The 26,920-nt window shown below is 45.7% G+C and overlaps 1 protein-coding gene across 5 annotated transcripts in view; it reads right to left on the reverse strand.

The window, feature by feature from the left end:
- The window catches only part of STX8 (syntaxin 8), a 253,572-nt gene that overhangs the window by 194,754 nt on the left and 31,898 nt on the right, over nt 1-26,920 (reverse strand). For all 5 annotated transcript variants that reach the window (XM_019817162.3, XM_011288848.4, XM_019817163.3 and 2 more), the window contains exon 5: nt 7,125-7,249. In XM_019817162.3, the coding sequence (XP_019672721.1) occupies nt 7,125-7,249 (125 nt within the window). The remainder of the gene's footprint in view (nt 1-7,124; nt 7,250-26,920) is intronic.

Consider the following 26,920-nt stretch of genomic DNA (forward strand, 5'->3'; position numbering starts at 1 on the left):
AATGAGAGGAGGTCTAGGACTGCCCCAGATATCGCCCGGCGCGGGGAGGAGGGCATCCAGATGGAACCCGGCGGCATCTCTCCACGGAGAAGCATCCAACTAGGTCAAGGTGGTAAGAGTGCGCAGGGCACAGCACGGAGGGGAGAGAGCGGCGCAAACAGAATCTCCGGAGGTTTGCACGGGGTCCACCTCAAGGCTTCAGCTGAGCAGTAACCAGGACATGCGCGTGAGGAGACTATCCAAGGCTGGGGAAAGAACCGCCTGAAAAGGGTGAGAGGGGATGATCCTCTGAGCTCACACTGGGTGGGAACACAGTCCCTATTCCCACCGACCAGGTGGCCTCATGATTTACGGGGCAGCGGGGGACTCAGGGTGCTTTCAGCTCTGTAGTGGGCTAGACCGCCTCTACACTGGAGTCCGCAAACATCTTCTATAAAGGGCCAGAGAGTCAACACTTGGGGCTCTGTGGTTTATATGGTCTCCAGTGCAGCTATTCAACTCTGCCCCTGTAGCAGGAAAGCTTCCATAGATGATACATAAACAAATGAACATGGTTGTGCTCCTATAAAACTTTATTTATGGACACGGCATTACCTTTGAATTTTATGTAATTTTGACGAGTCATGAAATCGTCTTCTTTTGACTACGGACAGTGGAAAAACCATTTTTAGCTTGCAGAGCGCACAAAATCAGATGGTGGGTGAGATGTGGTTCACACGTCATGGTGTGCTGACCCCTCCTCTAAAATAAACACTGTCCTGGTCCACCTTACAAAACAATACCCAGATAACTGGACTGCATCCTAGGAAAAAAACAAAACAAACAAAAAACCTCAAGAATATTCCTAGAAATACAAAAATACTTAGTACCAAATACAGAAAAATTCACACCTAGCTTCCAAACAAATGTTTCCCCCCTAAGATTAGAAACAAGCCCAAGGAAATCTGTTCTCACCATTTCTAGTTGACATTGTACCAGGGGCTGTAGCAAGCGCAATGAGACAAGAAAAAGAAATAAAAGGCGTCCGGACTGAAATGAAAAAGTAAAACCACAAAAATTAAAAGAAAAGGGGGTGCCTGGGTGGCTTAGTCCATTAAGCATCTAACTTTGGCTCAAGTCATGATCTCAGGTTCATGAGTTCAAGCCCTGGGCTAGGCTCTGTGCTGACAGCTCAGAGCCTGGAGCCTGCTTCAGATCTGTGTCTCCCTCTCTCTCCGCCCCTCCCCTGCTTACGCTCTGTCTCTTCCTCTTTCAAAAATAAATAGACATTAAAAAAAAATTTTTTTAAGAAAGATTACTGGAAAAACCCCAAAATACATGGAGATTAAATAAATGCTTCTAAATAACACATGATCAAAAAGAAATCTCAAGGGAACTTTAAGCATATTTTGAACTAAATAAAAATGAAAACACAATTTATATATTAAAGGGATATGTCAAAAGCAGTGCATAGAGTGAAATTTATAGCACTGAATGCATATGTTAGAAAAAAGATATATATATATCTAAGATCAACAGTCTAAGTTTCCACACCTCAGAAAACTAGAAAAAGAAGAACAAATTAAATCCCAAGTAGGCAGAAGAAAAGAAACAATAAAGGAAGAGAAATCAATAAAATTTAAATAGGAAGTAACAGAAAAACCATTGAAACCAAAGCTGGTTTGCTGGAAGATCAATAAAATCAATAAGCCTGTAACTAAAAGAGAACACAAATGACTAATATCAGAAATGAAAAAAAGCAGACATCACTACAGATCTCATGCACATTAAAAGGATAATAAAGGAATATTATGAACAACTCTATGCCCACAAACTGGATAACCTAGACAAAATGGCCCAATTCCTTGCCAGACACAGCTGACAAAATTCACACAAGAAGGAACAGATGATCTGAATGGGCCTATATCTATTAAAGAAACTGAATTAACAATAATCTCCCCAAACAGAAAACAGGTTTCACACCTGGGTTCACTGGTGAATTCTACTAAACATTTAAGGAAGAAATTACACCAATTCTCTACAATCTCTTTCAGGGGACAGAAGCAGAGAGAATACTTCCTAACTCATTTTCTGAGGCCACCATTTGTCCTAGACAAAGACATTACAAGAAAGAAAAACACAGACCAGTATCACTCATGTGCACAGATATAAAAATCCTCAAAAAAATATTAGCAAATCAAATCCAAGAATGTATAATACACCACAATCAGTGAGATTTATCCTAGGTATGCATGCCTGGTTCAACATTTAAAAATCAATTAATGTGGGGTGCCTGGGTGGCTAAGTCAGTTGAGCATCCGACTTCAGCTTAGGTCATGATCTCATGGTTTATGAGTTCGAGCCCCCCGTCAGGCTCTGTGCTGACAGCTCAGAGCCTAGAGCTGCTTCGGATTCTGTGTCTCCCTCTTTCTCTGCCCCAACCCCTCACCTCTCTCTCTCTCAAAAAAAAAAATAAATAAACATTAAAAAAATTTAAAAATCAATTAATGTAATCCATTATATCCACAGGCTAAAAAAGAAAAATCACATGATCATATCACTAGATGCAGAAACAGTACTTCACAAAATCCAACATTCACTAATGATAAAAAAACTCTCAGTAAACCAGGAATAGAGGAGAATTTCCTCAACTTGATACAGAATACCTACAAAATCCCCAGAGCTAACATCACACTTGATGGTGTGAAACCTGAAGATTTCCCACTAATATCAGGTACAAGGCAAGGATGTCCGCACCCCCCCCCCCTCCCCCGGCAACCACTCCTTTTCAACACTACGCTATAAGTTCTAGCTAATGCATCAGATGAGACAAGACAACACATGAAAATATGTACAGGTTGGAAAGAAAGAAATAAAACTTTGTTTGCAGATGGTATGATCATGCATGCGGAAGATCCAAAAGAACTGACAAAAATCTCTTGGAACTAATAAGCCACTATGGCAAGGTTGCAGGATACAAGGTTAATATACAAAAGCCATTTACTTTACTATAAACCAGCAACAAAGAGGTGGAATTTGAAATTAAAAACACAATACCATTTACATTAGCATCCCTCAAAATGAAGTACTTAGGTACAATCTAACCAAATATGGACAAGATCTATATGAGGAAAGCTACAAAACTGATGAATGGAATCAAAAAAGAACCAAAGGAGACACATTCCATGGATGTGGACAGAAAGACTCAATATTGTCAAGATGTCAGTCTCCCTCCACATTATAGGTCCAATGCAATTTCAATCAAAATCCCAGCAGGTTATTTTGTGGGTATTGACAAACTGACTCTAAAACGCATATGGTAAGGCAAAAGACTCAAAAGGAGAAGAAGGTGAAGAACAAAACAAGAAAACTGACACTACCTGACCATGAGATTTACTCAAAAGCCATAATAATCAAGATACTGTGGTTTGGGTGAAAGAATACACAAATAGATCAACGGAACAGCACAGACAGCCCAGAAATGGACCCACATAGTCAATGACCTTTGACAAAGCAGTAAAGGTAATACAATGGCACGAGGATAGTCTTTTCAGCAAACGGTGCTGGAATAACTGGACATTCACACGCAAAAGAAAAGTGAATCTATACACAGACCTTACACTTTTCAACACAAATTAGAATGGATCACAGATTTAAATGTATAACACAAAACTAGAAAACTCCAAGGTTACATAGGAGAAAACCTACATGGCCTGTGGGCATGGCAATGATTTTTTTTTTTTAAAGAATTCACTTATTCCTTCTTCAGTGTTCTTCTTTTCGTTATGTAGACCCAAGTTTCAGATCTGTATCATTTTCCTTCTCTTTAAAGAAACTTTAAATCATTTCTTGTAAGGCAGGTCTACTGGCAACAAATCCCCCCCACTTTTGTTTGTTTAAGGAAGTCATGATTTCTCCTTCAGTTTTGAAGGATAATTTCACAAGGTACAAAATTCTAGGTTGTGGGTTTTTTCTCGCAACATTTTAAATACTTCACCCCATGGGGCACCTGGGTGGCTCAGTCGGTTGAGCGTCCGACTTCGGCTTAGGTCATGATCTCACAGCTCGTGAGTTTGAGCCCCACGTCGGGCTCTGTGCTGATGTCTCAGAGCCTGGAACCTGCTTTGGATTCTGTGTCTCCTTCTCTCTCTCTGCTCCTCCCCGATTTGTGCTCTGGCTCTCTATGTCTCTCAAAAATAAATGTAAAATAAAATAAATATTTCACCCCACTCTCTTCATGCCTGCATTGTCTCTGTAAATGAGGCAGATGCAATTTTTACCTTTGTTCCTCTATGGGTGAGGTATTTTTTCTCCTGTTTTCAGAATTTTTCCTTTATCTCTGACTTTCTGTAGTTTGTAAAGGGACTGACTATGGGTAGTTTTTTTTGGTATTTGTCCTAGTTGGCACTCTCTGAGCTTCCTAGATCTGTCGTTTGGGGCCTGACCTTAATTTTGGAAAAATTCTCAGTGATGTTTCAAATATTTTTCTGCTCCCTTTTCACTTTCTTCTCCTTCTGGTATTCCCATCAAAACTGTGTTATACCTTTTATAGTCCTCCCATAGTTCTTGGATATGTTCATCTTTTTCTTTTTTCAGTGTTTGTTCTCTTTGCTTTTCACTTTAGGAGGGTTTCTGTTGAGATATTCTCAAGCTCAGAGATTCCTTCCTCGGCCACGGCCAGTCTACTAAAAACCCATCAAAGGCATTTCTTCATTTCTGTTACAGTGTTTTTGATCTCTACGATTTCTTTTTGGTTCTTTCTCTCTGCTTAACATTGCCCACCTGTATTTCAACGCTGTGTATCCATTAGAGTCCATTAGTGGTGGAATATTATTTAGCACTAAGAAGAAATAGCTATCAAGCCATGAAAAGGCATAGAGGAAACTTAAATGCATATTACTAAATGAAGGAGACAGTCCGAAAAGTCTACATACTGCAAGATTCCAAATATATGATATTCTGGAAAAGGCAAAATATGGAGAGAGTAAAAAGATTGGAGGTTGCTAAGGGTTGAGGAGGGAGGGGGGGATCAGTAAGTACAGCACAGAGGATTTTTAGGGAAGTGTAAATACTCTATAAATATTCTAATGATGAATACATGTCACCATAGCCTTGTCCCAACCCACCGAATGCAAAAAACCGAGCGTGAACCCTAAGATAAACCATGAGCTTTGGGCGACGACAGTGTGTCAATGTAGCTTAATTGTAACAAACGCACCACTCTAGCGGGGGGGGGGGGGGGGGGGGGGGGGGGGGGGGCGCGGGGGGGCGCGGGGGGGGGTGCTGATGTGGGGGAAGACTGCATGGCTGGGGGCAGGGGTTACATGGAAACTCTCTGTACCTTCATCTCATTTCTGTTATGTCCCTGAAACTGCTCTAAAAAAAACAAAGTCTTTTAAAAGAAAGAAGTCAAATTTCTTGATTCAGACATGACCATTAGTATAGAAAATCCCACACGCTCTACGAGAGAGCTTTTTAACAAAGTAGTGAGTTGGGCAAAGTTGACTGATCCAAGATCGATATAGGTAATCGGTTGTACTTTTATACACTAGCAACAATCAGAAATAGAAATGTTAAAATACCATTAATAAGAGAATAGAAAACATGAAATACTTGGGGAGAAATGTGATAAAAGATGTGCAGGACGTGCATAGTGTCATATGTGTGTCAAAATTTGCTGAATCATACATTTTCAATAGGTGCTTATCTGTGACAGGTCATGTATACCTCGATAAAACTGTTCTTAAAAGGAATTAGAAAGAATAGCATATCTGAATACAGAAAAACCATGTACAAAAACAGGAACATGGAAAAGGTCTACTGCACACATTAAATAAGAGAGTAAGAGCTATGGCATTACCCCATCATGATCTCACTTACGTAAAAATATGTGTGTGCTTATACCAAGTAAGCCTGAGGAAATATATGCTCATCTGTTTACAGTTTTGAGATTGGAGAAGCAATAAAGAAAGCTTTCCATTTTGTACACCCCAGGCTTGTTTGAAATTTCTACAACGATCATGCATTACTTCTGAAATTAAAAAAAAAAAAAATAGAAGAATGTAAAAAAATAATTAGGCTTAAAAGCCACTGGGCGAGATGAACTTGAAGACAAGAAGCCAGATGGACTCGTTTTGTGTAAGAAAAAGATGGGAAGGGCGCCTGGGCGGCTCGGTCGGTTGAGCATCCGACTCTTGACTTCAGCTCAAGTCATGATCCCAGGATCATGGGGTCCAGTCCTGCATAGGCTCTGCACCTGAGATTCTCTCTCTGTCTCAAATAGAAAGAAAGAAAGAAAGAAAGAAAGAAAGAAAGAAAGAAAGAAAGAAAGAAAGAAAGAAAGAAAGAAAGAGAGAGAGAGAGAGAGAGAGAGAGAGAAAGAAAGAAGGAAGGAAGGAAGGAAGGGGAAAGGAAGGAAGGAAGGAAGGAAGGAAGGAAGGAAGGAAGGAAGGAAAGAAAGGGAAAGGAAGGAAGGAAGGAAGGAAGGAAGGAAGGAAGGAAGGAAGGAAGGAAGGAAGGAAGGAAGAAAGAAAGAAAGAAGGAAAGAAGGAAGGAAGGAAGGAAGGAAGGAAGGAAGGAAGGAAGGAAGGAAGGAAGGGAGGAAGGAAAGAAAGGGAAAGAAAGAAAGAAAGAAAGAAAGAAAGAAAGAAAGAAAGAAAGAAAGAAAGAAAGAAAGAAGGAAAGAAAGGGAAAGGAAGGAAGAAAGGAAGGAAGGAAAGAAAGGGAAAGGAAGGAAGGAAGGAAGGAAGGAAGGAAGGAAGGAAGGAAGGAAGGAAAGAGAAGACAGGGAGAGAAAAGAAAAAAAAGAAAAGAAAAGCAAAAAGAAGATGGGAGTGTTGTGTTTGGAGAACGAGTCCCATCACAGAGTAAAGGGAGGTGGGCACATGTCTCTGATTCACCCGGTTTCATCAGATTCAGAGCTCCGTGCACGCTCTCTCCCAGTGGAGAATCATTATTTCCCTGGGCTACCTTGATGGATGACACCATCTGTCTGTTCCTTGGGTGTCCTGAGGCACAAAATTGCCAAGAGCTTTAAAAGACCAGCATTGATTCTCCTGTGATCGTCAATGGCTGTAAGGAACATTCAAGGCAGGGGTAAAATTCTGACCAGGTTTCTGAGCCCACGCTCTTGGGGTGTCCAGTACCTTGGATAATTTTCTGCTGCTGTTGCCGGATTTCATCAAAACCCAGGCCTCTGGTCTCCTCTGGCTCCTCGAAGAGCCAAGGGTTGGGTACCCCTCGCTTAGCCCCTCCAGTCATCAGGCTGGACCTAGGAACAAGATCAAATGCGTTACGTAACTCAAAAAACACAGCTTTGCTGCAGATTACTCCCACAAGCGCAGACGTGAGCCTCACGTGCTTTGAAAATGCAATTCGGCCACAATTTACTGCAACCCTAGTTCAATGCCAGCAACTGTGTTCAGTGCTGGACGAGGTCTGAGGATGAATTAAGGCACAGGCCTGGTCCCCCGGAGAATTAGAGCCCGTTAAGGAGACCAAAGCAGCACATAATACCCTTACCAATCTTCCAACACACGTTTGAGTCAATAATCGTAAACGAGGGTCTTAAATTTCCAAAACACAAGGCCACATAGAAGTAGCCTTTTGATTAGGACAAAGTTTGTCTCCCAGGCTACGCGACACCAAAGGCACAGATGCTATTTCTCAAGAAGGTGCAAATGTTGCCACCATCACAGATGATGGCATTAAAACAGGGCCACAGGATTCTTATTCAAGGGTATGTGGTTGCTCACAGATAGAAACACACAGAGGGTTTTCAAATCCAAGCTTGCGAATGTATGATAGCACTCACAACAGAACAAATCCTGAATTATCGATCTTAATCTTTACTCACCCTAGAAAGCCCACGCACCCCTGCCAAACCAGGCATATCGCGGGAACAGGGAACCCACGTTCTCAGCCTCGGTCCCCATGTTTGTAGGATTTTCATCCCAAGGATCGCCTTCCCTGTCCCCACATCCTGTCCAAGCCACGAGGACGGTGCTGTTCGTGGAACCACCTGTGACCATTTCAACCCAGACGTGAACAGTCATTCATCTGGGAGTTGGGTTCCTGGGATTTATGAAAACTGATGGTCACGACGATGGTGATATAACCGAACTAGCAGTCGCGATGGTGGTTAACGGGCAGCGAGGACCTGCCACGTGCGATCGTAACCCCGGACGACGTGCGTGCGGCCACTGGCTTCTCCGTCACTTCTCACGTTTCTCCTCTTGTCTGGAAATCACCGCTACCCCATAACCTTTGATGTGGGTAAGCCTCCTGCCTACTGGGTACAAGGCAGGAACCGGAAGTCGCACCCTTGACCGGACAGCAGGCTGCTCTCCAGCACAGAGCGAGATAATCAGATCTCGGCTTCACCACCTACCAGCAGATACAGACAGCAATTTCCACCTCAGAGGCCTGCTGGGGAGTATATAAAACAATCCGTTTGGGGCGCCTGGGTGGCTCAGTTGGTTAAGCGTCCGACTTCAGCTCAGCTCATGATCTCACAGTTCGTGGGTTCAAGGCCCGCGTCGGGCTCTGTGCTGACAGCTCGGAACCCAGAGCCTGCTTCCGATTCTGTGTCTCTCTCTCTCTCTCTCTGCCTCTCCCCTGCTCGTGCTCTTTCTCTGTCTCTCCTCTCAAAAATAAATAAACATTAAAACAATTTTTAAAAATCCACTTACCAAACACTTATTCTGTACTCAACTATGGCATAGGCATTGTTCTTGCTCATGGGAATGAAGGAAAAATAGAATATAGGAAAAACAGACCAAAATCTCTGCTCTTACAAAGCAGAAATTCTTGTTATGGGTGCAGCTTACATTCTGGTGGGGGGGGGGGTGTTGGGGGGAGACCAAGTGTGAAATGTGCGGAAAGTGTATAACGCTGTTCTTGGAAGATAAGTCACTCAACACATGGTAACAAGTGTCATGTTACCACTTAATGAGTTGCATACACAGGGCACACGGAAGGATGATTTCTGAACAAATGAGTGGACCCCCAAAAGCCTACCTGTCCTTCAGTTTTAGTTGAGCACTCTGAAACCTAGAGAAGATGATGGTATGTTATGGGAAACAAACCGAGGCAAAACTGGAAGAAAAGTTTTGATTCCTTGCACTAAGTTTTAATCTTTTTTTAAATGTTTATTTATATTGGAGACAGAGGTGAGTGGGGGAGGGGCAGAGAGAGAGAGGGAGACATAGAATCTGAAGGAGGCTCCAGGCTCTGAGCTGTCAGCACAGAGCCCGATACAGGGCTCGAATTCACGGACCATGAGATCATGACCTGAGCCGAGATCAAGAGTTGGACACTTAACCAACTGTGCCACCTGGGCACCCAAGAAGAGATTTTTTTTTCTTCTTTTTTTTTTTTAATGTATATTTATTGTTTTGAGGGGGGGGTGTGGAGAGTGGACGAGGGTCAAAAAGAAAGGAGACACAGAATCAGAAACAGGCTTCAGACTCCAAGCTGTCCAGCATAGAGCCCAACACGGGGCTTGAACCCACGAACCGTGAGATCATGACCTGAGCCAAAGTCGTGAAATCATGACCTGAGCCGAAGTTGAATGCTTAACCGACTGAGCCATCCAGACACTGTCTTCCCCCCTCCCCCACCACTGGCCTTGGACTAAGATCTTAAACACAGAGCTGGCCTCTCTGCTCAAGGGCACAAACATGCCGAGCCCAAGGACAGCTTGCTTCCACCTTCTCAAAGAGCAGGTGTGTCCCCTTAAAGCCTTACTTTGTTTACCTGGTTGGCCCCAAGTATCTAAGACGTCAAGATTCTGGATTTATTCCCTGGAGTAATCACTCATCTCGCCTAACTGGAGATGGCGTAACGAAAGCGATGGAGAAGGAAAGGAAGAGTGAGTTTACAAAGCACACTGCCCGATTCGTGCACCAGCACCAGCTCTGGATCACAACAGGATTCACGCGGGATGTCGTGTGCGGATCCCTGGGGAAAAGCAAGTACTGACGACCAGGACAACGGGCCAGACACACACACAGTGACCTCACAGTGCATCTATCACCAGCTACAAGCATCCACTCACTCAGATCAGTACACTGCACCTGCCTTGATAGGAGACATGGCTCCTCCGAAGTTAAAGCTGGAATGTCCCACTGGTGGCCCGTGCCACACCGAGAGCACATTTTCACAAATTATCAAGGGGAGGGGCGCCTGGGTGGCTGGGTCGGTTAAGTGCCCGACTTCGGCTCAGGTCATGATCTCACAGTTCATGGGTGCGGGCCCCGCGTCAGGCTCTGTGCTGACAGCTCGGAGCCTGGAGCCGGCTTCCGATTCTGTGTCTCCCCCTCTCTCTCTCTGCCCCTTCTCTGCTCTCTCTCTCAAAAATAAATATAAAAAAAATATTTTTAAATAAATAAATAAATAAATAAATAAATAAATAAATAAATAAATAAATAAATAAATAAAACATGTCTAAAGTCTGGTCACTGCTTCTGCCCCGTATCCCTCCCTGTCTCCTGCTTCTGTTCCCACCCTCCACCATCCTCCACGTAAAATGCAGTGTCTTCCCTATAACCTACAAGCCACACTAGCCTCCTTGCTGCTTCCAGAACACAACGAACGCGTTCCCTTCTCGGGCCCTTAGCACCTGCTGTCCTCCAGATCGAGACGTGGCCTTGGGCCCTCACTGCATTTGACTCTGCTGCAATGCTACCTCCTCGGAGAGTCTCCCCTGACTACCGCATCTAAAACAGTGCCCTCCCCTGTAAGTCCTTAGCCCACCTCCTCATTTTGCCTGATTTTTCTCTATAGCACTTAGACACCTATCTATCAGATACGATATAGTGGGTTATTTTCTGCCCTCCCACACTGGACTATAAGCTCCCCCGGGGAGGGACTAGCTTGCTTGTCACACTGTCCTCAGTGTTCTGGCCTAATGGTCAGTGACTTAAAAAACGAAGTTGAGGGAACTTATTCAGCCAAAACCATCCCTGAATGCAGGAGATCGGTAAGCATAGCCCGGAAACGGTGACGTTGCACACTGGTGCTGTCCTCTGCGATTTCAGGGGCGTTTTACATCCACAGTCCCCTTCTAGTCATACGCAAGCCTGGGTATAGGTCAGCGCAGGTGTTACTGACAGGAAGACCAAGGAAAAGAGACGTCCAGTGACTTTCTGGAGGGCGCGCGTAGTGGCAGAGCTAAAGGTGCGACCCACCACGTCGTGCTCTGAGCCCCGGGTCTGTCCTCTGCACCGTCGCGGGGAAGGCTTCCTGAGGGTAGGGAGACTCGAGAAGGCCTTGCAGAGTGGGTGAGGGTCCGCGATACGGGGAGGGAGGGATGGAAGGCACCCGAAGAGAGACTGAACACGCCGATGGGATGTGAGCCGCCCGTGTGCAGGGGGCGGGAGGGGAGAGGGTGGAATCTGGAAGGCCGCGTCTCGCAGAACTCCTTCCAGGGCAGGCAGCCGTGATGCATCTGCCTCTGTCCTCACTCCTTTCATCCCCACTCCTGCAGGATCCTGCCATTTTCGGGCTGCACTAACTGTCCCCATCCTGGAAATCCACCGGTCCACAGCCAAGTTTCCTTAAAAAATCAACTGAACTTGGTGGCCCGACCACCACTGCAGTCCCACTGCTGCTCCCGCCCTACAAAACTCTCCTCACCCGTGACCCTGCTGCCCAAACGTGCCCCGCCGCCACTCTGCCCCGTGCTGGGCCTCCTCTGTCACCGGCGACCCTCCCTCGGCCTCCTCCAGGCCACTCTCTCCCACTGGCAGCTGCCTCTCCGTAACCTGCAGGTGCCTCTTCCTCTACCTGCCCCTCCCTTACACACTAGTGCTCGTCAGCCACTCTGTCTGGTCCTTCTCCCCCTGCTGCGTGGTCTCTCTCCGGGCCATGACGTCTGTCCCTGGGGCTGTGGGCTGTAAGAACAGGAAGTAACAGGTGCTCCCGCACTCGGCGCGCCCCGGTATGAAAGAAACAGGATGCGTTCTCTGGGGTCATCATGGTGCTGGGTTCTTAACTGGGGCTGGAAGCGGGACTCGCTTCCAGGTCAGAAGCCGGGGGTGGATCTGGGAGGAACAGCACATTCACAGCCAAGACCCCAGGTTATCAAAATCCAGGGGATTTTGAGGCCCGCTCCACGCTCGTCCTGATTGAAAATCACTGTGTTCAAGACTTCCAGACCCCCCTCCACCCCTGCGACTTTCCTGCAGGCGCTCTACGTGCATTTACGCCTTTTTGTTTGGGACTCCTCCACGGCGAACCCCATATATCCAAAATTGAATCCATGACCTTCACCCCGTAACCCGTGTTCTCCTGGGCACGCTATTTAGTGATCACCGCCCCCACCCCACCGCCCCGTATGCCAAGTCCTGAAGCCCTTTCCCCGTTTGTTTTTTGCCCCTTCTCTCCCCCATCTCATCGATTACCAAGGCGTCCGCGCCCCCATCCCACCCCCCTCCGTGGGCACTGCCTGCCTCTGACCCTCATCACCTCTCCTGGGAGCATGGCCTCAGGCTTGTGACTGGTCCCCGTGTTCCCAGTCACCCGCATCCAAATCGCCTTGGGCTCTGCCGCTGGAATCTCTCTTTCTAAACCAGAGATCTGGCCATGACGTTTCCCTGTTTCAAACGATCCCGGCTCCCTAGAAGCCAGGGAGGACGTTTCAGCTCGACAACATGGCCCCAGGGATCTGTGCCACGTCATCTCCCAACACCCCCTTCCATACCCTTACTCTTCCTTCAGCCCTACAGACCGCTCACCGCTGCTCAGACAAAGGCACAAACTTCCACACTCTCATGTTTTTGTATGAGTCTGGAGGGTCCCCACCCCCACCGCTTTGTCCATCTGGCAAAATTCTATTCATCCCCTAAGGCTCAACTCAAATGTCACTTCTCCTGTTTGGTCTTTCCTGATCCCCATCCCCCCCCCCCCCCCCTTCCCTTGAATCAATCACTCACTGGAGCTCCCATGGCACTTTGTTCAAAACCTCTAACGTGGCATTTATCAAGCAGGATTGTAGTTAGCTATTTACTCATATGCCTCCCTTCCTAAATTATGAGCTCTGCGAGGAAAGAGGCCACATGACAGTCATGTTTATATCCCTAGTAGCAAAAAAAAAAAAAAAAAAAAAAAAAAAAAAAACAAACCAAAACAAAACAAAACAAAAAAAACACAGGGCTTTGGAATATACCAGAGAACAGGCATTCAGTACATGTTTATGAAACAGAACTAGGAAACCACTGAGCTTTTTAGGCCAGAGAGAGACAAAATGAGAGGAGTATTTAACATCTCTATCTTGAGAGATTAAAAAAAGGAAAGAGAACCACAACAAAACTTCAGCTACTGCTGTGGGCCTCCAAGACTCCAGAGCAAAGACTGATTTTGATTTTGTTCAAGCAGATGGAGAGGATATCACTTGAAAGAGAATTCTTTCACGAAGACACCTTCCAGCTCAACCCCGCTTTCAGAATTACACCGAGGGAGCGTTTCTCCTCCGAAAAGTTAATGAAACCAAGTGCTAAATACGACATCTCTGCGTCTGGGACAGAACTACTGAAATTTTTTTTTTTTTAATAAATTGGTTAATTTTTGCCCATATTCTTTTTTTTTTTTTAATTTTTTTTTCAACGTTTATTTATTTTTGGGACAGAGAGAGACAGAGCATGAACGGGGGAGGGGCAGAGAGAGAGGGAGACACAGAATCGGAAACAGGCTCCAGGCTCCGAGCCATCAGCCCAGAGCCTGACACGGGGCTCGAACTCACCGACCGCGAGATCGTGACCTGGCTGAAGTTGGACGCTTAACCGACTGCGCCACCCAGGCGCCCCAATTTTTGCCCATATTCTTTCAAGATGGAACTTATCTAGAACTTCTGAGATAAAAACCACATTAATAAATAGGTTGGGAATCTGTCTTATAAAGATTTTAGCAAAACGTTTCACAGTTGCTTCTGAAGATATGAAAATACTTCATTTCCATCCCCCAAAGTAAATGATGCTTTGGATTAAATGATGATACTATGGGGGGGGGGTGCGCAGATAACTCACGTTTTTCTGCTGACAAGTCGAAGGGGCTGAAGCTTGCTGGAAAATCATAGGGGAGGGCACTCTTATGGACCAAACAGAATTGAAAAGCAGTGAATTCTAAGAAGTAGTCTTCCTTAGCTTTTCTTAGCATCTCAGAAAGACATCAGAGTGACTATATAAAATGTTGGTTTTGTCTAAAAATACATGTATGTATCAGTGTCTGTGTATGCACAGGGCAGAGAGAGGCTGGCAGGTAGGCCCAGAGACCCCATTTCTAGGGTGTCAGTGAAACACACAGTCTGCAAGGCTTTGCAATTAGGCTTGTCTAAAAAGATGAGAAAACGCTACCACGGGATGAAAAGTGTAATTCCTTTCTCGGAACTTTTCTTGGTAGTTTCTCTCTGTGCATATAAAGATGCCTGGGGGCTCAGATTTCAATCAGAAATAGATTCTTTGACATAAATTCTTGGGAGGCAAAATCTGGCAACAATATGCAGACTGGATTACGCTGAGGAGAGGCCGCAGCCAGGGAGGTGGGCCAGGAGGCTTGTGTAATTTAGGCGGAAGGTGGCGGGGGTCTGGGTGAGGGAAATGACAAGAGGGAACGGGAAGAGCAGGACAATTCCCACCCTGAGTCAAAGGAAAACCCCCCAAGTGTTGGTGAACAGACTGGATACAGGGGACAAAGATTTTCAAACGTGGGGCCGGGGTTTGGGGGGGGGGGGCGGGGAGTAGTGGGACTTGGAGAAGTGACACAACCTAGGGAAAGGGAAAGTTTTTATTTCCTTCCAGAATTTTCTCAAACTTCCACATAGTTCCTAAGACCAACCCCGAAGTAAAACTGCCCCTGCAGGATCTACGGCTATGAACCCACGTCTACTTCATCAGCCATATTTGCTAGATGGCCGGTCTCTCGAGGTCCGAGACTGTCCTGTTCTTCTCCTGTATCCCGTGCCCCTCTCTGTCCATCCTTCCTACAAACACTCACTGAGCGCACTTTCTACGCGTCAGGCTCTAATCTTGGGGCTCGGAAGGGAACAAGACACACAAAGAGATATCTGACCTCATGGAGCGGATACTCTGGGGACAATAAATGCCTCACACCGCGCCTTCTGCAAATACACAACAATTGTTTTTGTGAAGTTGAGCGAACGGTCTTTCTGGAGTGGGAGTCCAGAACAAATAAGACCTCAAACAAGGAAAGTATCTTCTTACCTAGCGTCCTAGGAGGTTCCTGCCATGGCATTTTTAAAATCTACTGCAGTCAAAGATTTTTCTAGTCCTAAACCAGTCTCGTTTTCTCCTTCCTCGCTGAGGGCACACTGAGCAATAAAAAGTTTTAACGTCAAGTTAAAAACTTGATGAAACAGTTTGCAGAAGAACAGACATGCAGGGTGGAAAAGGTCATCACAAGTCATTATTCTGACCTCCAAACCAAATTTCAGAAACCCTAGGGTGCTCTTCCTAAGAGTCATCTGAGCAACCCCAAATCTAGAAAATAAAACCAAAGGGGAACAGTCCTTTACCCTCCGTGTTTGATTGTCAGAGCTCCTGAGGAGTAGAAGAGGGGGGACGTAGGGTGGCACATAAAACAGAATTCCAAGCGAGACGAATTAGCTGCCTGGCCAGATGTCTGGTGACCGAGAGCCACCTGCTGGTTAGTGCTTACAATTCAACTACAAAATGTTCAGTAATGCGATGACCGCCATTGATTTAGAAGTAGCTCCTTCGGCGATCACACAAAGCACTCGTGAACACATGTTTACAAACAAATCAGCAGAAGTCAACATATGCTTATGTATTATGGGTGGGGGGGGTGGATCTGTTGTGAGAACTGAGCCCTCTTGACACTGTTGTTTCCATAACAAGGGCCCTGCATCCCCCACTTTGTTCTTCACGACCAAGCACCCTTCAAGGACGAACCCGACGGGCGTCCCACGGAGGTTAACGATTTGCACTGAGGCATTTGGCACAGACACTGATGCCCATCTTCGTCTCAGCTCTACTATGTTGCCCCTTAATGCTGTCAATGAACGCTGTTCCACGACAAAGCACAGGTGTAATACCATGAAGTTCTTAGCTGGCAGAAGGACCACCGACAGCAGTGGAAATCTGTACTTGTCCGCGGATGGGCAAAAATGCTAATCTGGCATTAAAAGAACATCTAAGCGTGGCAATGAAAATGTGTATATGCCCAAGATGCACAAAAGCCAAGAACCACCTACATAGTTATCATCCCCACCTCAATAATCTTGCTTTTAATTGTAGCGATTCATCTCGTTCCCATCTAAAAGCTCAAATTCTCCAGATGGGCACCCGTGCTTTTAATGGTGCTTTTCACTTTCTCTCTGGGGACGGGGCCCACAAATCCGTAAGCACCCTCAGGTAGGTATCTCTACAACCAGCTGGGCACCAATCTGGAGGCTCATACGGAAATTATCAGTCTAAAAGGGGAGGGCTTGAGAAAAGACCCAGGTCAGAGAGAAAATACGTGACGTCTACTAACTCTGCAACGGCCGTCTCAGGGCTCCTTTTTTCCACCTTCTTCTCAACCTCCCCCACCGGTCTCTCTCTGTTCTTATCTCCTACACCATTTATGGCTCACAGCACACGATTCAGCACTTACTTATCAACTATCATGGTACTGTTCTCTCATTGCTTCATGCAGGATAGAAAGTCCTCTCCAAAGGGCATGCCATTTTTGGATTCCCCTCCGCTGAGAGCAGTGGCAGCACGTGGTCAGTAATGTTCACAAAGGCACGTAACAAAGGCGTAAACATACGCGTTCACCCCCATTTACCTCATGTGGACCTCACAATATTTTGTGGAGTTGGGGTGATCTGCATTTTTACAGAACACGAGTGGGAGTCAAAATTCAAACCCAGGTTTTGGAATACCAAACCCTTCGTTCCTACCACAAGCAGAGTTAGCAATACATGGCTTGAACGTACGGAGGGAACGCTGCGTGTTACGTACAGGGGTCCGGAAGAAGGACAAAGTACCCAAGGCCAGTGAGAAACAAACGAACGAGGGGTCTCTACAAGGCAGCCATGGTAGCATACCAAAATCAAGAGAGAAAAGGCCCAAGAGACAAAACCTACAGCAGAGGACAAGGAGACCTGAGTTCTAGCTCCTTCTCTCCCATTCATTCCCTTCGGGCACGACGGATTCTCTAAGGATGTCTCCCCATCTGCAAACTGGCACTGGCTTCTCCTCTCTTACCCCTGAAGATTCTCTTCAGGCTCCAATAATATCTCCAAGTGTTTGAAACAGGGAAGGGAGGGAGAAATAGAAAACCCCTTTTTTTTAATATATATTTTTTTAATGTTTAGAGAGAGAGAGTGCACACAAGCAGGGTAAAAGAACAGAGGGAGAGAGAAAGAAAAAGAGAATCTTAAGCAGGCTCTGAGCTCGGTGCAGAACCCGATGTGGGGCTTAATCCCACGACCCTGGGATCATGACCTGAGCCAAAGTCAAGAAAAAGCCAGACGCTCGACCCACAGTCACCCAGGTGCCAAAAACCCTTTCCAATAAACGAGAACATACTTCAGTTTCTTACACATCTGCACTTCTAAAAAGTCCAAGTTGGAAACTATTTAATCAGCTTTTTAAAAGAAAAATCAACGTAAGTAACTTAGGATACAGGATGTGTAGGTGACCCTTGCTTTGTCCCTGCCCCCACCCCCAGCTTCTTCATAGACTGGAATTTCCTCTTTTTTCAATTCCTACACAGTCATTATAATTTGAAATGAATACAAGCAGGGGTAGGGAATCTTTTTAAGTTTCCACCAAAAGTCACCAATATACCAGAGGTTGAGGACTGCAATTCAAAAATTAAAAAAAAAAATTTTTTTAATGCTTACTTTTTTTTAACGTTTATTTTTTTATTTTTTGAGACAGAGAGAGACAGAGCATGAGTGGGGGAGGGGCAGAGAGAGAGGGAGACACAGAATCGGAAGGGGGCTCCAGGCTCCGAGCCATTAGCCCAGAGACCGACGCGGGGCTCGAACCCACGGACCGCGAGATCGTGACCTGAGCTGAAGTCGGACGCTCAACCGACTGAGCCACCCGAGCACCCCTATGCTTACTTACTTTTGAGAGAGAGACAGAGACAGAAAGAGAGAGAGAGAGAGAGAGACAGAACACGAGCAGGGAGAGGGAGGCAGAGAGAGAGAGGGAGACACAGAATCCGAGGCAGGCTCCAGGCTCCGAGCTGTCAGCACAGAGCCCGACGGGGGGCTCGAACCCACAAACAGCGAGATCATGACCCGAGCCAAAGTCGGATGCTTAACCGACTGAGCCCCCCAGGCACCCCAAGGACTGCAATTCAAAACAAGATCCCATTTTTCACCCATCAGATGAATAAAACCCAACCAGTTCTAGGGAAACATGGGAGGGACATGGGAGGCACTGGGACTTTCAGAAACAGACCCAGCATGCTAACTAGCATGGACTCCCATCCGTCAGGCTAGCAGCCCCACTTCGGGGCCTCCGTCCTACCGAAACGAAAGCCACGTTCACTATGGATACTGGCTGCTGTGCTTCCCTATCATGGCGAAGTACGAGGCAACCAGGAACCATCAAGTGGGGAAGTGGTTGGGGGAATCACTGCGCATGTATATTGTGGCACAAAGTAGCCATTCAAAAGAATGGGTTAGGGGCGCCCGCGTGGCTCAGTCAGTTGAGCGTCTGACTCTTGATTTCCGCCCAGGTCGTGACCCGGGGTCGAGAGATCGAGCCCCACGTCAGGCTCCACACTCAGCGCAGAGCCTGCTTACGATTCTCTCTTCCTCTCCCTTTGCCCCTCCCCAACTCGCGCTCACTCTGCTCTCTCTCTCTCTCTCTCTCTCTCTTAAAAAATAAAAACAAAGAATTTGTTAGATCTATTGATTTGGAAGACTTGCCAAATTTAAATGAACAAGGTAAATCACAGAGTAATATGTAGAGTTACAACTCTGTCTTCATTTAAAAAAAAAAAGGAGGAAAACACGTATGTACGTAAATATATTTATAAATATTTGTCTACATACAGGTAAGTGTCTGGAGGAAAACCATGGAGCTGGTTCACACTAGTTACTGGAGGACAGCGGCACTGGAGGAAAAGGAGGGGGAGAATTAATTTTCCGCTACACCCCAGCGCAGTTTGACTTGTTACAATGGGCCTGTGCCGTGTTGATAATTTGTTTCAAATCCAATTAAGGATGAGTCATTTCCTCAGGGGAGGGGGGCCACGGGAGGGGAGGCGTCGGGGGAATGAAGACGTACAATGTTGGTGTCGACTGACAGAAAGCGTTATCGAAAGCATCCTTCTGCTTTTAAAATTAAGGGTAGGAAAAAAAAATACCTAAAATGAAGAAATGCCAGATTCAAACATTAATTTTTTTTTCCCAGGGCGAGGGGGGGGGGTGGGTGGGAAGAGAAATGGAAGAGAAAGATCTAAAGGCAAGGGAGAAAGACGAAGGGGGGGAGAAAGAAAAAGGGAACAGACAGGCTGGGCAGGGGTCCACAGACACCGAGGGCAAGTTTTCAAGTGACACAGAGGCTGTTACACAGAGGAAGGGGAGGGAAGAAGGATGGGGGAGAGAACGGAAGGGGGACAGGGTCCCTTTTGTGAAGGTGGGCGGCCCAGAACCCTAACCCTCCCCCTCACTTTCAAGGGAGAAAAATCCTAACTTTTCAAAACCTAGAAACTGGGAAGGGCTGAGTTAAGTGTCCCCCGAGTTCTCCTGACTTACATCTCCGTCTTGTGGTCTGTTCAGGACAGAGTTCTCAGTGTGTGTGTGTGTGTGTGTGTGTGTGTGTACATTTATATGTACTCATACATAAATATGAGTGGTATACACATACATTTATAAAGGCATATATAGTATCACTTCTTACACTTATTATGTTATATAAATAAGTACATTTACATACACAATTACACATCTATACAGGTATATACACACTTGTCTGCATACACGTTATATACAAATGTAGGTGTGTATACATGTAGTTATACACATACTTTTATTTTATTTTTTTTAGAGAGAGTGCAAGTGGGGGAGAGGGTGAAGAGAGAGACAGAGGGAGAGAAAGAATCGCACGCTGAGCACGGGCTCAATCCCACAAACTGTGAGATCATGACCTGAGCTGATACCAAGAGTTGGACACTCCACCGGCTGAGCTGCCCAGGCGCCCCTACACGTAGTCTTCAATCCAAGTAGAACACAGAAACAGAAAAGTCGTAGCTGCACAGCTCAGAGATGGTCTGCAAGGTGAATACCCCGGTAGTCACTACCCTAGCAAGAAACAGGACTGGCAGAACACCAGGATCCCTCGTGCCCCCTGGTCCCTCACAGCTTCCCGCAAAGGGCCCCACTTTGTTTGGTGAGCTGTAACACTGTGAGTAAGTTCTGCCTTTACGAGAACGGAACGCCATCTGACAGCACGTCCTCTTATGTCAGACTCCTTTTGCTCGACGTGTTTGTGAGATCCTCCGTGGCGTGCAGTGAGTAGCCGTAGATCACTTGTTCTCGTTTCCCGTTGTATCGCCGTATGAAGACGCCGTGACGTATTTACCCACCGCAGGCCAGATGCTCACGGGGTTGTTTCCAGGTGAGAATATTTGGAATAATGCTGCTAGAAGTGGTCTTATACATGCTTCTGTGCAGCTCAGTTTTAGGAGACACGGTCAGTTTTCCAACGTGGTTACAGAGGGGCGCCTGGGTGGCTCAGTCGGTTAAGTGTCCGACTTCGGCTCAGGTCAGGATCTCACGGTCTGTGAGTTCGAGCCCCGCGTCGGGCTCTGTGCGGACAGCTCAGAGCCTGGAGCCTGTTTCGGATTCTGTGTCTCCCTCTCTGCCCCTCCCCCGCTCATGCTCTGTCTCTCTCTGTCAAAAATGAATAAACATGAAAAAAAATTTTTGAAAAGTGGTTACAGAACTGATAGCCTTGCCAGCAGTATGTGAGAAATCCAGCCAGTCCACGTCCAGTAACACCGGCCACGCCTGCCATTTCAACCTCCGCCATTCCGGTAGGTGTGATGGCACGACAATCGTGGTTTTGCTTCGCAATCTCCTGATGACTACTTACGCGGCACATCTTTTCAGATGCTCACCAGCAACCAGCTATCCTCTTCTGGGGAGTCCAAATTCTCGGCCTTCTGCCTCTTTCTTTCTAATGGGTTGTCAGCCATTTTCTTAAATTATAGGCGTTCTTTATGTACTCTGGATACAGCTCCTGGGTCGGATGTATGCGCTGCGAATACAGATTCTCGTTCTCTGGCTTATCTTTCGTGCTTTGTGGTATCTTCTGATGAACAGAATTTCTTATTTGAAGGAAGCCCCACCCACCGTGTGTTTCTCTCACAGTTAGTCTCTGTGTCCTGTAAGAAAGGCTTGTGCATCCCGAGGTCATAAAGACGTTCTCCTATGTTTTCCTCCACAAGCTCTCATTTCACCTGTCACATTGAGATTTGCAATCCTCTGGTCACAGATTTTTATGGAGAATGACAGCAGAGGCTGAAATTCTTTTATTTCCCATATGCATACCCAGCTGATATCACCTTATTTACCGTAGAGACTGCCTTTTCTCCGCTCCACTGCGGCACACCCTTGTCAAGAATCAAGTGACACTGTGTATGCGGGACTGTTCCCACCGGGGTTGTTTGCCTACTTTTGGGGCGACACCACAATGCAGCTTTATGGTAAGAGTCCCGTTCGCTGACGTGAGTGCTCGGCCCCTTTGTTCTTCAAAATTGCCTTGGCTCTTTCAAATGCCACATAAGAATTATTAAACACCACATCAGAATCAGCTTCTTAAGGGACAAGATAAAAAACTGGCTGAGGACTCTAAGTGGATTTGTTCTGAACCTACAGGTGAATTTGGAGAGAGCTGATGTCTTTACAGTACTGAGTGTTCCCATCTTGAACATAGCGTATCGTTTCGTCTTTCCTTAATTTCTTTAAACAATGTTATAGTTTTTAATTTTTTTAAATATTTATTTATTTTTGAGAGAGAGAGAGAGAGAGAGAGAGAGAGAGAGCGAGCAAGGGGCAGAGAGACAGAGAGAGACACAGCATCCGAAGCAGGCTCCAGGCTCCGAGCTGTCAGCACAGAGCCTGACATGGTGCTTGAACCTATGAACCGTGAGATCATGACCCGAGCTGAAGTTGGACGCTCACCCGACTGAGCCACCCAGGCGTCCCAATAATGTTACAGTTTTGACTGTAGAGGTTACATACACCTTTCATTTGACTTACTCCTACATATTTCATGTTTTTAACGCAAGAATAAACGGCATCTTTGAAATTTTTTCTCATTTGATATTTCTTTGTTGTCCAGCTTTCCAAACCTGAGAACAGAAGCTACCAGGTTACTGCTGCAAACCTGTTTGTGGATGGACTACACCTCATTACGTCTCGCACGGTATCACTGGGTAGCCTTGTCGATGGGACCAATGGCACGGGATTGTGATCACTGCTATTTATGCACATCTCAAGGTCTTTGGTTTCAGTTGCTTGATCAGTCATCCAAACGGACAACCTTTCTTTACACTCAGTGTCTATTTGGAAGTCGGGCTGCTGATAGAGCTTCCTTTCCTATCCCACAGAGAGAGAAACAAAAATCTGTCCTAACGTGACTGCAGAGATTCCCTCAAGTGATCGCCAGTCTTGCCATTCATCACAAAAAAAATCTCAAAAGAGCTGCTGTGTCAACTTCTGAGACACCATCTAAACATTTAAGAGTACTAGTTAAAAAAGTTTTTTGAGAGAGACAGAGACAGAGAACAAGCAGGACAGAGGCAGAGAGAGAGAGGGAGACACAGAATCGGAAGCAGGCTCCAGGCTCCGAGCTGTCAGCACACAGCCTGACGCGGGGCTCGAATTCACGAACCGTGAGATCATGACCTGAGCCGAAGTCGGGTGCTGAACTGACTGAGCCACCAGGCGCCCTGATTAAGAGTACTGGTTTAAACATTCTGCTGCAGACTGTCCAAGATATCCCGCGAAACTGAAGAGATAATGCAGAGTCAAGAGGGCATATTATACTATCATTCATGTTAAAAATAAAAGAGGGGGGAGGGAGATTGGAGGTGTGTGCATGCTTTTCTATTACGTGTAGAGTCTCTCTCGAAGGACACGTAAAAAACTGTTCGAAGTGGTTGCCTCTGGGGAAGAAATGAGGAAACTCACATCTGTTGAAGTAGAAGGAAGCTCTAATTTTCCGTGATTACTCTTTTTGTACAATGTGTTTATGATACAATATACCACTTGTATTTTTTAAAATTTTTTTTTCAATTTTTTAAATGTTTGTTTATTTTTGAGAGCAAGAGAGACAGAGCATGAGCGGGGGAGGAGCAGAGAGAGGGAGACACAGAATCTGAAGCAGGTCCCAGGCTCCGAGCTGTCGGCACAGAGCCCAACCCGGGGCTTGAACCCACCAACTGGGAGATCATGACCTGAGCCGAAGTCGGACGCTCAACCGAATGAGCCCCCCAGGTGCCCCCGTGATGCACCATTTTTAGATTAAGTCTTTATTTTTAAAATTCTATCCGTTCCCATAAACCACTAGAATATCCTAAAGGGTCAAAAATTTGGCCGAAGCCTTCAACCAGCCTGCCTCCACCACAAAAGGAGTCACAAATCTACTCTGTCCTATGACGTACCCAGTTTTTCTCCCCAAGGAAACATGATCAAGGTGCACGCTGCACGGCTGCTGTCACTTCAGTAGTTAACAGAGGGGGAAAAGATATACTAAGGCAACATACAGTCCGGATTTTTCAGGCCAGTCCCTACTGCAAATACTCCCTCTTATCATACGAAGTATCAGTCCGTGCATGAAATTAGCCCACTGCCTTTGTCAGGAACGTGGAGACAAGGTCAGAAGCCACGAGCGTCCAAACTAGAGTTAAATGATACCTAATCATTTAATGCACGGGATCCTCTGCCCACAGAAGAAACCCGCTCTGTGACACTGCGTAAGTGGGTCACTCTTGAAAACGGGTTGAACTCCAAAAGCCTATCTCCCAATCCTCTTTGGGCAGACGGGTGGTAGTGATGGCTTTCCCAGCTCCCTGAAAAAGTGAACTGGAGATTCAAGGCGATTATCTAAGCTCCACGTGAACCTAACTAACATCACCCAGAAGGCCCGTGAGGTACCACTTCTCTGGGACGTCAGGAACAAGAGAAGGGACGGGAGACGACGGTTCTACTCGAGGTCACAGAGCTCCACAACCTTCCGCATCTGGTGTCAGAAGAGACTTCAGGATGTGGCAAGTTACCGCCGGGGGAAGAGCTGTAGGGGAGGGCCGATGTAGTCACTACAGGGGGCCTACCTGACTTCAGCAAGTCTCTTCTCCCTCATGAACGGAACCTTGATTCTGCTCAGGGCTCCACTGCTCAGGGCACACGAGCCCATCCCCCATTTAGGTTCAAGGATGCATCTCTCCTGAGCAGACCCAAGCCAATCATGGCAACTCTATTCTTCCACGGTTTCCGGCATAACACGGCATGTGATGCGAGCCCAGCCTAGCTCTATTTTGAGCCAGTCTACTCACTGGGAAGCTCAGGAGCTCCTTTCTCTTAGGAAACAAACAAATAACAACCGGCAAAGACAAGGGGACCAACAGGAAGACTGGAAACAATCAGAGCTTTAAGAAAGTGGTTAGAATACTAATTAGCAGGCATCAGATGCGAACAGCTTCCTATAAACAATGACCGAAAAGCACCATGGCATGAAATACTGAATTCGAAACCACCAAAAACGTAAAATGCCTAAAAATACGTTAAGCCACAAATGCGCACAGCTCACCCTGAGAGCCCTGAACGGCGTCTTGACCAAGTGGAGAGACACCCCATGTTCCTGGAGAGAAAGGTTCAATGCGATAAAAGGTTTCAAGATTTAACGGAATGCCAATTTAAAAAAAAAAGTTACTTTTCCTTTTCAAAAATTAGGCTAGCTCGTTCTAGAATTCATGTTTTTTGGGGTTTTTTTTGTTTTAAAAAACCCCAAAACTCTTAAAAAAAAAAAATAAGCATAAGCGTGCCTGGGTGGCTCATTCCGTTGAGCATCTGACTCTTGATTTCAGCCCAGGTCATGATCCCAGGGTCATGGGATAGAGCCCCGCATCAGGCTCTGTGCTAACAGCGGCTTGAGATATTCTCTCTCTCTCTCTCCCTCTTTAAAATAAATAAAATTTAAAAAAAAAAGAAGTATAATGACAGAAGACTATCATGTATTAAAACTTACAACAGAGCCTCAAAAGGTACTAACACATGAGTAGTCAGAGAGACCACAGAACACATCACAAAGTCCAGAAACAGATCCAAATACACACACACACACACACACACAGTGCAATAGTATAATGCTCACCACCTCAAAACTTGTGAAAATGGATCATTCAGGAAAAAACACAGTCCAAAAAAAAAAAAAAAAATAGGGTAGCCAAGTAGGAAAAAAGTGGGATTCATATTCTTCACCAAATTAAATTCCGGATGGATCAGATATTTAACAGTTATAAAATACAATCGTGAGAGCACTAAAAAGAAACACAGGAGAATTTCCTGATAACCTTGGTTCGTTACGATTTTATACAGGAGCGCCATAAAACTCTACTAGGAAGTAACAATCCTCATTTCGGAGACTGGCCTAGGAAACCAAGGTTAGTGCCACTGTCTTTGGGGAAAACTGGATGGAAACAGGCACTCACATAAAAGTCTATGCTGGTTCTGTGAGAGTCACAGTGCATATACTTGGACCCAGCCCATCCTACTTCTTTATTATTTTATTTTATTTTATTTTATTTTATTTTATTTTATTTTATTTTTTTAGTTTATTTATTTATTTTGAGAGAGAGAGAGAGAGAGAGAGAGAGAGCGTGCGCACAAGCTGGGGAGGGGCAGAGAGAAGGAGAGACCGAATCCCAAGCAGGCTCTGTGCTGTCAGTGTAGAGCCCAATGCAGGCCTCAAACTCACAACCTGTGAGATCGTGACCTGAGCTGAGACAGAGTCAGACACTTAACCGACTGTGCCACCCAGGCACACCCCATCCCATCCCCCCTGCCCTCCTCCTTCTAAGAACCTATCTAGAGGCAGATGTTCACACGGGGGAACTCCCTTATATGTAACGTTATTCACCACCATTTTTTTGTAGAAGAACTCTATGTACTAAGCATATATGCACACATATAAAATATATGCATAACAGACTGGAAACAACACACGTCTGTTAATAGAAAGCTAGTTAGAGAAATCATGGTACATGCATATAACGAGATATTATAAGACTATCAAAATGAATGACAAAAACCTGCTACTTTGGGAAGCTCTCTAATACATCTGATCAGGTGACCAAAAAATGTTGCAGAATAGTATGTACCATTTGCGTAAAAGACGGAGGGAAATAAGGAATATTCATATTTGCTGGTAGATGCTTCAGAGAACTTCGGAAGCATATGCCAATGATTTTTTTTTAATGTTTATTTATTTTCGAGAGAAAAAGAGAAACAGAGGGTGAACAGGGGAGGGGCAGAGAGAGAGGGAGACACAGAATCCGAAGCAGGCTCCAGGCTCTGAGCTGTCAGCACAGAGCCAGATGCAGGGCTTGAACTCATGAACCATGAGATCATGACCTGAGCCGAAGTCGGACACTCAACTGACTGAGCCACCCAGGAGCCCTGATATGCCAATGATTTTTAACACTGATATTTATGTCCAGAAGCAGGGAACACAGTGGGAGGGAGGCTTGTCACCAAATACTGTCAAAAGCTTTTTAAATTCCTCATCCGTGTGAATATATTACTTATGCATTCTTTAGCTATTCCTACTTTTAGGAAAGTAGGGGTTGCTCATGTGTTAATAACTTTAGGCAACATAAAATATCAAGCAATGATTCTTTAGGAAATCTAAGTGGAATCAGATATGAATCATCCTTCTTATAACTCAAGCTGTAA

The sequence above is a fragment of the Felis catus genome, chromosome E1, assembly GCF_018350175.1.
Source record: "Felis catus isolate Fca126 chromosome E1, F.catus_Fca126_mat1.0, whole genome shotgun sequence".
Taxonomy (NCBI): domain Eukaryota; kingdom Metazoa; phylum Chordata; class Mammalia; order Carnivora; family Felidae; genus Felis; species Felis catus.